Source organism: Glandiceps talaboti, chromosome 4 (genome assembly GCF_964340395.1).
Source record: "Glandiceps talaboti chromosome 4, keGlaTala1.1, whole genome shotgun sequence".
Taxonomy (NCBI): domain Eukaryota; kingdom Metazoa; phylum Hemichordata; class Enteropneusta; family Spengelidae; genus Glandiceps; species Glandiceps talaboti.
The window spans coordinates 26,143,070-26,156,427 of NC_135552.1; the positions used below are offsets into that span (position 1 = coordinate 26,143,070).

The following is a 13,358-nucleotide window of genomic DNA, read 5'->3' on the forward strand; positions in this document are numbered from 1 at the left end:
AAGCATTTATACAAATACCAATGTTCTACATGTCATGATTAACATCTCATCTGAGTAACAAATTGTTGGAAGTATTTTCAATTTAATAGAAAACTGTCCTTGTGGTAATTCTTCCTCAAAAATTCTATCATGTTAATGTTGAACTTACCGATGTATCAACAACCTGGCCTGTGTTCTCACTCTCATGTCTTCCATCAACAATATTGAATCTTTCAGTCGTTGTAATTCAGAACTTGATGGCGGTGGATACTTTGACAAGAAGTTTTTACTCTCCTCTCTCCATTCTACTGTTGCTAAGTAGGGATGTTTGTGATTACGGGATGGAGTTACAAAAAACTCTTTATGGTCTAGTAGTTCCACAGGTAGGAATCTTAACGATTTCCTATACCATAGCAAACACTGCAAGACAATCATAATAATCTTTCAAACAGCTCCCAGAACCATGGTTACAGAGGCACCACATTTATTTAAGCATAAAGTTGCACTTCACTTTGTTTTCATTAGTTCCATGTTGGTCTCCATTATTTTGTGTCATCATAATCAGTGTTTTTAATAATGGAGTTAAAGTAGGTAAAATCTACCAGGGGTTCTTAAACAACAATTCTTTGAGCAAACACTGTCACATTCCCCCTTTATGTTACTAGCTTTCCCCAACTTTAGCAAAAACACAGGCAAAAAATATTACCTCAGTTTGACAGTGTAACACATCACTAAGGGAATATACAATCACATACAAAAACACACAGATGTAACTTTTTCCTTTTCTTGTGTTTTTGTCTCTGTATTGTTTAAATCTAACAATCTGTACATTTAAGCCAGAGGCCATTAGTACCTGTATAAGCAAATGTATGTACATAATATTACTCTTAGATGTATTGTATTTCTTACCTTTTCCAGCAGAATGTAGAAGATATAGTAATGGTGAAGAAGTTTATGTCTTTTATGAACAGCTTCTTTGAATTGTTGAACTAAGTTGGTAAAATTCTTGGAGGTTGATAAAATGACCGGTATGTTGTAATGGTCTCTTATCACCATTTCATCAGCATTTTGTAGCAAGGTTTCAGAGTGGTGGATCACTTCCTGTAAAAATAACACAAAATTAAGAGACATCGATAAACACATGTTATGAAGATTATAGTTAGATATTATACAGCTCTTTTATCTGGAAAGTGAATTGATAGCAGTCCCTTCCTCGAAGTTCCTCCCATACGATTTGATTGCTATTGTCAATGTTTTCAATCTTCTTTAATAGTCATGTACAAAAGACCAATATCAAGTCTTCCTTTTGTCAGATCAGCCTGATACTGCAAGACACAGTATAATGATAGACCCTGGAGGTCTATGGTATAATGAAAGCTAGTGGATTGCTTACTTACCTTGGCTGAGGTTAGAAATCCTGTCTCATAATGATTTTTGAGAATTTCAGCCTGACCAAGACAATCCGGTACTTCCGTGTTGGTTTTCAGGTATGCCATGCCCTTGTTATTAATCCAATCAATTAACTGCAATGAAAAATAGACAGATGAATTTAATATTATATGGTGTCACAACATCAACATTTTTATCAAATTGAGAGTATATAACTGCAGGAGTTCTAAATGCAGTACTTCATTATTGTTTAGAGAGAGAGAGTGAGATGTCTGGAGGGATGCTGGTTTTCCCTCTCCTAGATGTCTGGAGGGATGCTGGTTTTCCCTCTCCTAGATGTCTGGAGGGATGCTGGTTTTCCCTCTCCTTGAGTTTTGGTTTCCTTCATTTCCCAACAAAATCTGATTTGAAATTGAATGGCTATTTAGCAGTAAATCGCTTACACAAATTCAAAGTAACGTTTATTATATTTGGACTGGTGTGTGTTATTCAAAGAAGAGCAGGTTTTTATATGGAAATTGCCAGTTTAGCTTCTGTTTTGGACAGTAGTATATCTACAGAGATATCGCAGATTTGAGAGGCATAATATAAGTACAATTCATTTTTCTGCAATGCTTACAAAATTATCATTGAAATAGAATCAACTTTCTAAGTCCTGCTCATTTGCCTGATATTCTCTACAAAGTGTGCTTTTCATAACTTACCTAGGTGGTCAAATTGTATCCAAGGTTACCATCAGCAGTAAAAGCCTCCCTTCCTTTCTAATTTTACAAAATGTCAAAGAGTGAGGGAAAGATATATATAATGTTACATACCTGGTTTAGATTACTTTCAAACTGTAGATGTTGGATTGATTGATTGATACGTCTCTCAGCTTTCTGATACAAGACGTCAGCTTTCTGATCTACACCAGACAATCTCTCATGGTACCTTTCTATAATATGTAAAGTGTCTTTAAACATTGGTTTCTGTGCCATGGCAACAAAGATAGCATTATCGTCAGGTTTTCTGAGTTGTTTCAGTAAAGAAATACACTGGGAGAGTAGTGCATCAATTTCTAATTCCCTGTAAAATGAAAAACAGAAAATAAATTTCAGAATGGTGAAATGTTTCACTAAAGCAGAAATGGGCAAATTAGGTCAAACTGGTACATGTTGTATAGTTTCCCATACACTCTACCATTACATTCTTTGGGAACCTCCGTATTTGCAATTGGAGAACGCAGGTAGATTTTATCTACTTACTGCCCTTGTTAAAACACCATAGAGAATATGACAGTCTTCATGACAGCATTTCATTTTAAAACATTATCCTCATTGTAAACTGTCATTTTATTTACAGCAATTTTACCTCAAATACTTTTTATACATTTCATACTTTTCACATTTCATTGTGTAAGTGGTAAATATGCACATACTGGGTGTTTTCAGTATCCTGAGAACCACTGAGGGCGCCCTACCTTCTAATCATTTCATTTTGTTGTTGTATTTGTGATTTCACTTGTTGTACTTCATCCAGTGTCTTCCCCTTGGGAAAGTCTGACAGTGCTGTTAGTTGTTGAAATGCTACTGGGATACGTTTAATTAACTCTTCAGCATCTCTGAAGAATGGTTCAAATAACTGGAAAAGAAAATAATCAAACACCTTTAGTCTTAGAAATCAAACACTACATGTATGTCTAGATATGTGTGCGGAGGGGGGAAGTGAGGCAACTTTTGTCACAATGTTTTGACTTTGTGATTAATATGAATGCCACCTCTAACCAAGCAAAACTGACACATTCAAAAAGCTGAAGATACGGTTTTCATGATTTTGGTTTATTTCTGTGTTGTACGTCTCATTCTTTTCTCCATATTCATACATATCGTCTCTGGACAACTGACATTAATACAAGGGATCAGACATGTCTCACTGTCCATAGAGGGCGCTGTCACCTAAAACACCACAGCAGACGTGTCCGGTTCTGGGTATTTTGTTTATACCAGGGTGGAGTTAAAATTTGACTCAGTGAGTCATCTGTTTTACTATCACAGAGAGTGGAATATTTCACAAAGAAAAATAAATACTTGGTTAGACAAATTAATGAAGAAACCAACACATGGGAAAGAATGAAATGACAAGATTTGAATAACAAAATTTAGATCATAAAAAATGATAAGAGTAATGGAGCTTAATTCCTAACCTTAATTAATTCTGAAATTTGAGATTTTAAATTTCCTGAGACAAAATTAAGGCAATCAAATGGCTAACGATAACCATTTTAAATAAAGCTTTAATATACATAGTTATCCTGCTTCACCATAATATCTGAGGACTGGTGCTAAAGAAAACAAGTCAGGGTTGGGCCCCAGAAAAAATATTGGGGGGGGGGGGGGGGGGGGTAACTGTTGGATTGGGTGTCAGGAAGATAACTGTGGTGTAAAGGTAGATTTCATATCCTCACTATCCTTTTTACAAGGATCGATTCCAAATACCAGACATAAAACAGGGAGGGATATGTTGAAAAGTGATATCCATTATGTAACAGCTGACACTATAATTAGCAGTGGAATGAGATTCCTAACAGTATCCACAACAGAAGAAAACAATATGAAAATATCAACTATCATACCAAAACTTATAAGTTATTAGAAATTTATATATTTGTTTCACAGCAGCTCTTTCATTGTGTTTACAGTAAATTTTATACGGTTTTAAACTGCTGGGAGGGATTCCCAGCACAAAAAAAAAAATAAAAAAAAATAAAAAAATTATACGGTTTATCATATCATACTTCATGAATTAGGAGTCATTCAGATTTTCACTAGATGACAGCTCTTCACTTCATAAACTAATATTTTTCCAGGATATTTAGTAAGAAGACAAAATACCACAGTGACAATCTAAACAGCAAGGAGACACCATTTATTGTACAAAAAGTTGAAATTTGAGATTTACAAAATAGTAGGACCCTGGTAGGATATATTGTCAAACTTCCAAACATGAGTTTGCAGGATTGTACTGTTTCCCTAGAGAATAACAAACAAAACTGTAGTAGGATCACTGTGGGAAATACATGTATTGTCAAAGATCCAAAAATGAGTTTGCAGGATTGTATTCTTTCATTTAATAGAGAACAAAAACTTACTTTTCTGAATTTAATCCAGGCAGTGTGGTCATAGTTCAAGTAGCCACCTAAGTCTTGGGTCAGATTACTTTTATCAACATAGTTATACAAATCAGATATGTTGTAATGTGCTGTACTCTGAAACAAAATTAGAACATCAAATCAAGTCACGTCAGATACTTTGTACTGTACACAATCAAGAACATCAAATCGAGTCAAGTCAGATACTTTGTACCGTACACAATCAAGTATTTAGAAATGTACATGTCAATGTAGTTCTATAAAATATGATGGTATATGCTACTATATGTATGCTCATTCTGAACACATAGGTTATATAACTGTCACATATAAAAATATATACACATATGGTACCGGTATGTCTATGAATGTTCTCAATCATTCAGGTATGAAGTTGATATTGAAGTAATTATAATCTATCCTACTGGACTTGTTGTTGTACAATTATACAGTAGCAAATACATATACCCAAGAAACAAAATCATTTTTGTTTTACATCCTAAGGCAGTGCCAAATAGCTCACATGTAAACTACAACTTGTTATTGGTTTTCTGCAAAAGCAAAACAATATTTGGGTACAAAGTTAACTTACCTTGAATAATGGGTGTGGCATACTTTTATACTTGGCTTTCTTACTCTTCCTCAGACCTAACTTAGCTAGCATGTGTTTGCGTAGATCTTTGATAATTGGAGACACGGCATACAGCATAGCCACAGCACCTTTTAACTGAGCCTGCATATAAACATATAAGAGATGATGGATGGTGGATATTACGATATGTCAAAATGATGTGTATTATGTGATAAATACCTACTGTAAAAATGGTGATGGTTGATCATAATGCAGTGAATTCAGATAGTAAACTACTAACTGTTCTTCTGCAACAAATATTTCAGGATGTAACATCTCCATTACACTGCAGGTCAAGTTATAATTTTGGATTGATCAATAGAGTCCCATATGAATACATTTCAGCTTGCTGCTTCCCATTGACACAAATCTTCATTAACAATTTTGCTAACATTTGTCAACATTATGCAGTCATAATGATGGAATGACAAGAGTGGTCTGCTTGAAATATACAACTTGCATGTTTGACCCTTGCCACTGTTATTTGTTACTGAATGTGAACAACCATAATATCCTAGTAAACTCTGCAGCATAAATGGGAACCTGGTAAGAGAGAGAGGCTGCTACATGACATATACATTTACAGCAGCTGTAAATGACTGTATGTTCCTCAAGGAGTTGGGGAAGTTATATCAGGTTCTTGTGCCAATATAGGTCTGTGCCAGGGGTAATGATTGTACACAGCTGCAATGACAACATCCATTGTTGTAGGCAATTTAGAAATGTGAACCATAATGAATGTAAACGTGATATTGTCACCTCTAAATGCACTTACAATAACATAATATATCCTAATTATAAATGCTGGGAAAAACACAACTCAAGGTTTTACTGGAGTTTTTACAATTCTTTTGATCCTAGTATTTACATATAACATAAAATCAACATTTTAAAACTTACCTGGACAGTGTTCAATGTTGCTATGACGATATCTATGATGCTTTCATTGGCTCGGCTGAAATCCACAACAAATCCAAACCCAGCATGCTTCACTTGTGGTCTATATAATGACAAGTAACAAAGAGCCAAGAATTAGTCTAGAAAACTGACATTACAAATACATTGTACATGTATATCATGTAACACAGACTAACAGTTTCCTACACTCTCACACACACAAACCAGTATAGCATAACTATATCAGACAAAATAAATATCATTTGATATCATTGTATCAATACATATGTATCAAAAAACATACATGTACGATGGCCACAATTTCAAGAGATGGGCTAGAAGTAGAGGTACAAGAACACATTGTGACAAAGGGACTTTATTTAGATCATAATGCATCTACATGAATGATAACAAAAAATAAAAGGAATGCTACTGATGTTTTTTAATGTTGGCACTATTTTTGTCTCTTCCCCATACTTTTTCAGATAGTGTCCATTGGGACTTCTACTCAGACAAACACACTTTTTATTTAATGTGTGTTACTCTTCTTTTGATATATTCTGCCTGACACTATTTCTGATCCAAGAAAGGCATATCAACAGAACACAGACAGAATGATATAAATTGGAGTTCTTCCTACTTTTGAAGAAAACAAATAGTTCACATAAAATGTCTTCATTTGTTTTGCATATTATATTAGCCATTACTAGTAAGGAGGACATAAACTTTAAAACACTAGAGAAATTGAGTGCATACATAGGACAGTCCAATCCCTGGGGTGGTACCAGTGGCCAGCTCTGGTAGGGGTGTGTGGCCAGTGCTGGAAACCCCCTGCCCCATTTTAGACTCACTTTGACCAAAAAATCAATACCCCATATTAGACCATTGCAGGGTTTTTTAAAAGATGAAAATTTAGACCTAAATACATTTTCCTTAGGAGGCAACATTTTGGGGCAATTAATGGTAGTTATGATTTGGTAAAGGACAATGGACCATATTTTAGACCAAGCAAAATAAAAAATAATGCAAAGTGGACAACATATTAGACCAAAGGGCTAGAAAACATATCCCAAAGGGTGACACATATATGTATATTCAAAGAAAGGGAGTTACGAGTAGCTCCCTTGGGAGTCCAAAACACACTCTCTGGAGTGTAAATACAGACAGGTAAATTGAGTGCACAGTTCCTGGGGGTACAAATGTAGTTTCACAGCCCTGCAGCCATACTTTGTGTTAGTTCAGTGCCGACACTGTACTTTAATTGATTGTGATAAAATACCTGAGTTCAAGTATTCATATTTTGCATATAGATTAATAAATTGAGCTATTCTTGATCTCAACCTTGTTACTGCTCTGCATACATATTGACTAATTAGTTGCTTGTGTTGTGGCCACAACAGTGAAATTTCTGGACAGATCATTTATTGCTTGAAAAACGATCACAATTTTGTGACATGCAAAAATATTAAAACTCATTTCATATGGTGTAATCCATCTATTAAACTTTGAGTGAACAAGTCTCAGGATTGTTTTCCGTCAGGATATCCTTGGAGTCTAACTTATGCATATCAATGAATGTAACTTGTATGTAAATGAGCTTATGTTTTTACATGTACATGTATAGAATTAGGCTTTTTTACTGAATTTTAATGAAAGCGACCAAAGCACTTGTAAATGGTGACTTGTACCGAAACGATAGTACTGACAGATTTGTTGTGGCTACTTGGTATCACTGACTCGCTGGTATTTAGTTGTGTTTTGAGTGCCACCAATGACAAATCATTAATTCTACTGAAACTGAAATGAGTGTTTGATTTATATCTGAACAGATGTGGGGGTTACAAAACACCTCTGAAGAGGTTGAATAAACTGATAACACAAATATTGTAAAAAAAACACATTGACGTATTTGGTTAGCATTTATTATCCCATTTCCCATCATGCAACATTCAACATGGCGGGTTTGCAAGTTCCCTATTGCTGTCTTAGAAGTCATGAATATTAATTGTTTACCAATTGCATATGTATTTCTGCCGACTCCCATTCAGCAATGTGGCCCACACCAAAAATCACCATATGCGACACAACTTCAACTAGTACTAGGTGTTTCTCTGAAATCATGAATTGATTCCCCAGAATCCAAAGTTTATGAAAATGCCTTTATTTCCTGGAGTGGTGTTCCCCTGTAAGATAGCGAACTGAGATAGACTCGTGACAGAAATTTGATTTTCACTGTCAAACTAAACTGTGGTGTCCATTTTCCTTCAATCATCACTCTACATTTACTTTCACAATTTGAGTGGTGTCCAAAACAGTATAAATCTCAATTTGATACAAGTCTCAGAGAAAATAATTAAAATATTGAAGAGGAAAACACAGTTTGATCTCAAACTTAAATGTTCATTTCCATGGTAACGGCCGTTCTGAAACCAATGCTTCAATATCTACTATGTCTTACTGACCTTGTAATGGCTATATAATATTTGATTACTTCCTCTAATGCAGTACTTTTCATCACACCAAACTGTTTGGATGATATGGTTATTATGGGTCTGCCCTCTTGATCTCGACCCCCTGCAATAAAACAAAAAATAGAAAAGATACGTATACAATTACATATACAATTACACATATTATTACGTGTATTGCATTTGTGATGAAATGAAACACAGATAACATATGTCTGTGCACTAAAATACAAACCAGTCAGCCATGAAACACATCTCTTATCTGTTAATGTCATCAAACCGTGTGTTTGCTTTTAGTGAAAGTGATTTTGAATTTACTTTGTTCTAATAGTAATATGTGTTAATGTAAATGTATATTGAAAGTTACACCACATCAAATCATAACAGTTAAATCATTTTTACATTTTATGACTCTGCATGGTTCAAATTGTTGTACCTTTATTTTGTTCTGATACTGCATGCATATAAAAGCTCTGACCTGATACAATACATAGGCAATCTGATACACTAGATAAATTGGTGCCTGCCCCTATGGGTATTTAGTTAGTATAAAGTTGATGACCTGAAATTTAATAACAGATTGAAACAGTCCCCTGTCATGTTTTCATACAGGCAATACATATAAAATACATGGATTCTAATAACCAACACAAGTCCTACATAATTCAAGAATTAAAGGCTTAATTTTTCTGTTGTATTTCAAATTTGACAATCTAGGGGTGACGTCTGGGATGACATCTAAATATACAAAATAGCAGTTCAAATATTGTATATTAAAAGTTGAAATATTTGTAGGGATTATTCATTTCCACTGAAAAGCTAAGTTAACCATTTCACTAAGATTTCATTTGCACTGAGTCTAGAAGACTTAGAAAGACTTGTTAGGGAATGATTATATGTGTGTGTGTGGGGGGGGGGGGGATTCAACATACAGAAAGACTAGGTAGGAAATATATGGGGGGGGGGGGTCAACATACAGAAAGACTTGGTAGGCAATATTTTGATGGGGGGGGGGTCATTTTAACATTCTATGCATCATTAATTTAGACGGATGAAGGAATTGTTATACACAAATAGATACCGTACTTTAGCTTGTATTTCATAAATTCATTCAAATAATAATTTTATCAAATTGTGTCCAGGAATTGTGTGTGTGTACATAACTTTACATTTTTCATTCTTCAAAAATCAACTCATACATGGGACAGGAATTTTGTAAACGGATATTTTTGTTACAACAAAAATTCCTCCATACAGTGCAAGCAATATTTGACAAGTTTGGTTCAGCAATTCTGTATATAATGTAAACGGATATTTTTGTTTCAACAAAAATCAACCAATCCATATAGTGCACGCAATATTTAAACAAACTAGGTACAGGAATTTTATGTATAATGTAAACAGATAATTTTTATTTCAACACAAATCAACTCAGGCAAGCAATTGCAAGAATCCTTTGTAGTTGTCGACAATATAAAATGTTCCAGGACCATCTAAATATAAAATGATATAATTACTTGTGTTCAATTTTGAGTGTATTACCATAAATTAAATACACAATGCCCCTTGGAATGTCATTTCAAAAAGCAGGGTTATTTCAACACAATAGATGAATTGAGAGTCAATTTACAGTTTACAATATGTCTTCCATACTTGTTAGTTATTATTTAATTACATATCAAGTACATACATGTATTGGGTATATTCACAATGACATTAGTTTATACCCTGATCTCTTTACTGTACTCAGTATTATCAAGATGGCCTATTTTAGCACAATGAAATATCAAAATTGCTATTAAAATAAGGTCTTAAATTTGCACATGGGAATGCATCCTAGCATAATTCAGTTGATATCACTATACACAGTGTGTACATATTAGGACTGTATTCTGATGTCCTCGGGTATCTATTTGTATTTATTTATTTATTTATATTCATTTATTCATTTATTTCCAGGATAACCAACAGGAGCTAGTCCTACTTACATTCTCTTTGGTTCAGTGTTAGTGCAGGAGGCAACTGAAGTACCCGGGGAAAACCTGTGTTATACGATAGAGTCAAACTGAACGACACTGGGTATGGTACTCTCGAACTAAAGTGATTCTTTTCTATTCTTGGGAAAAAATATGCATTTGGGTGGACGGGGGAGGGTCTTGGGTTATAGGGTTATAAGACTGGTAAAAAGAGGCTAGGTGGTTGTACAATGTTGGTGTATTTGTTACATTTCATTATGTTTATCTTATGTAGGATGTGGTCTATATCCCTAAAAGACCTCTTTGGGCTACATTAAATGATTTTGGTGATGAAGCATACTGGTATATGATTTAAATTTACATGTAAGTTGGTACATGTTGAATTGAGTGACAACTACACTGCACATAAGTCTCAAACATGCCTATTACAGTGTGCTACATGTAGGTAGATCAAAATCCAAGTGTCATGTCCATTACAGTGTGCTACATGTAGGTAGATCAGAATCCAAGTGCCACAAAAGGCGAACATTAAAAACTATGAAGATTTAAACCGTGTGGTACTAAACTATAGTCTAGTCCTTACACGGTATTGTTATGATTTACACCTCCACTCTATCAAATGTACAATTTCAGAACACAACTGGCTAAAAATACAAAACACAAGGTACATTTCATCTACTGTATATATGTTGAAATGTACATGTACATGTACCTACAAAATTGACAACAAAATTCTTGTAAGTGTATCACTGTATACATGTCATTTTGTACAAATAATAATTTCATCTACTGTATATATGTTGAAATGTACATGTACATGTACCTACAAAATTAATAACAAGTTTCTTGTGAGTGTATCACTGTATGTCATTTTGTACAAATAATAATTTCATGGATGTCAAATAACTGACACTTGGTCATTTTTGATGATGAAATCATTACAACATAACATTTTTGAATGGGACCAAAATAGCATAAAAATGTGATCTCCGGGCTAATTTCACTTCATTTTTATAGCATTTTATTTTCTGAATCATACAACATTGTGAGGAAAGATAACCTACTATCTAGAATCCTCTCCTAGCATATAATAACAGTAACATCAATCTTCCAATATATACATTTGTATTTACATTAATACAACAACTATTACTACACAAAGTAAATTCAAAATCACTTTCACTAAAAGGAAAACACACCTGATCAAATTAACAGATAAGAGATGTGTTTCATGGCTGACTGGTTTGTATTTTAGTGCACAGACATATGTTATCTGTGTTTCATTTCATCACAAATGCAATACACGTAATAAGGCCACATACAGGTCAGTCCATGTCATATGCTAATTACACAGTACAGAAATAGCAGACAGTTATCTATGTCTCCCCATATGTGTGGTTAGATAATACAACTGGATTACTATGATGACAAAAAATCCATTAATTTGAAGTCATTATCATCACTAGGACACTACTCCAGGTATAATTACTGTAATAAGTATTAAATTGTCATTAGTACATCCTATAATCTTACTCCCAGACTAATAGATACTGTAAAAAGACCATCTTTATCTACCTGTCATTATGGCCAGCTCTGATAGCATCAGATCTTCTGGAGGCATAGTAGGGACATGACCAAGCACTGGAGACCCTTCCTCTGTAACAAAACATAGTAAAGTATTATTTATAAGAGTTGGTTTATTTATTTCTAATGTGAACTTGATATGTTGACATAACTTTGCCTCCTCTACCATTTTATCACCATGGCAGATAACTCTTACTATACATAAATAACACTAGGTACAAGGTAGGTTGGTACATTGTAATATGCCCATCTTCAGAAAGTACCAGCTTAGTTAGTTACTGTATATGGTATATCATAGACTCTTTCCTATTCCACTTTTCTGATTGTAATTTCATGACATTATCCATCTGGAACAATCATTATATTACAAACCATGGATCAACATCAAAAAAAAAGAAATTGCAACTAGTTGTGTCCTGACCGAGGCGTAAGGTAAGAAGGGTCTAAAATGTATGTAACAGTTTATATCAAGGTTTTGTTTGCAGTTATATCATAGAGCTATCATGTACATTTTCATGTGGCTATCCAGTCTGGCTATAATAATAATAATAATAATAATAATGTTCGGTTCTTATATAGCGCTTTCCCACACCGTGCTCAAAGCGCTTTACAATTTATTACCCCTGGCTCGGATCAGAACGGCACAACGGCCCTCACAACGGCCCTTTAGTCTTCCTCAACTCCCCGGGGAGCATACAATCCATTGCAGCCATTTAAGCGCATAGGATTAAAGCCTTCACATTGCAACCTACATCCTACCAGGTCCCCAATTATACAGCTGGGTTGACTGAAGCACAGTCGTGGTTCAAATCTTGCCCAAGGACTTTAGCCACTCAGAAACAAACAGCAAGCAGCGACAGGGCTCGAACCTGCAACCTGTAGATTCCAAGCCAGTCAAGCTAACCATTCACCCATCATGACTCCAAGGCTATCTGTCTATTCTACATATACATGTGTGTATATTATTGTATAAATTATACATACAGTGTATGAGTGTCTGTTAGGATGGGTGCAATTCTTTTGATGTTATTGTTTTCTAATGTGTTGTTTGTTAGTACATGTAATTCCATAAATTCATTGTCTATACATAGACATAGACCATAGTTATTTATATATGAGTACTGTAATACACACACAGAGAATACTAATACAACAATGCATGTCCCAATCGCGTGTAACAATTCCACTTGTTTCTTGTGACCCGACAGACTGACCCAATATTTGTAAATCTGGCAAAAAATTTCAAAAATCGATGCCCTCTATGGCAGGATTAGAAAAAAATCACATCTAATTCAATGATTATAAGA

The 13,358-nt window shown here is 34.5% G+C and overlaps 1 protein-coding gene across 1 annotated transcript in view; it reads right to left on the bottom strand.

The window, feature by feature from the left end:
* Window positions 1-13,358, bottom strand: part of LOC144434404 (uncharacterized) — a 46,230-nt gene that overhangs the window by 14,652 nt on the left and 18,220 nt on the right. The window contains exons 2-11 of the mRNA XM_078122854.1: window positions 12,043-12,123; window positions 8,486-8,597; window positions 6,027-6,126; window positions 5,088-5,228; window positions 4,496-4,612; window positions 2,828-2,988; window positions 2,184-2,433; window positions 1,377-1,502; window positions 889-1,080; window positions 149-399 (exon numbers count right to left, since the gene is read on the bottom strand). Coding sequence (XP_077978980.1) covers window positions 149-399; window positions 889-1,080; window positions 1,377-1,502; window positions 2,184-2,433; window positions 2,828-2,988; window positions 4,496-4,612; window positions 5,088-5,228; window positions 6,027-6,126; window positions 8,486-8,597; window positions 12,043-12,123 — 1,531 coding nt within the window. The remainder of the gene's footprint in view (window positions 1-148; window positions 400-888; window positions 1,081-1,376; window positions 1,503-2,183; window positions 2,434-2,827; window positions 2,989-4,495; window positions 4,613-5,087; window positions 5,229-6,026; window positions 6,127-8,485; window positions 8,598-12,042; window positions 12,124-13,358) is intronic.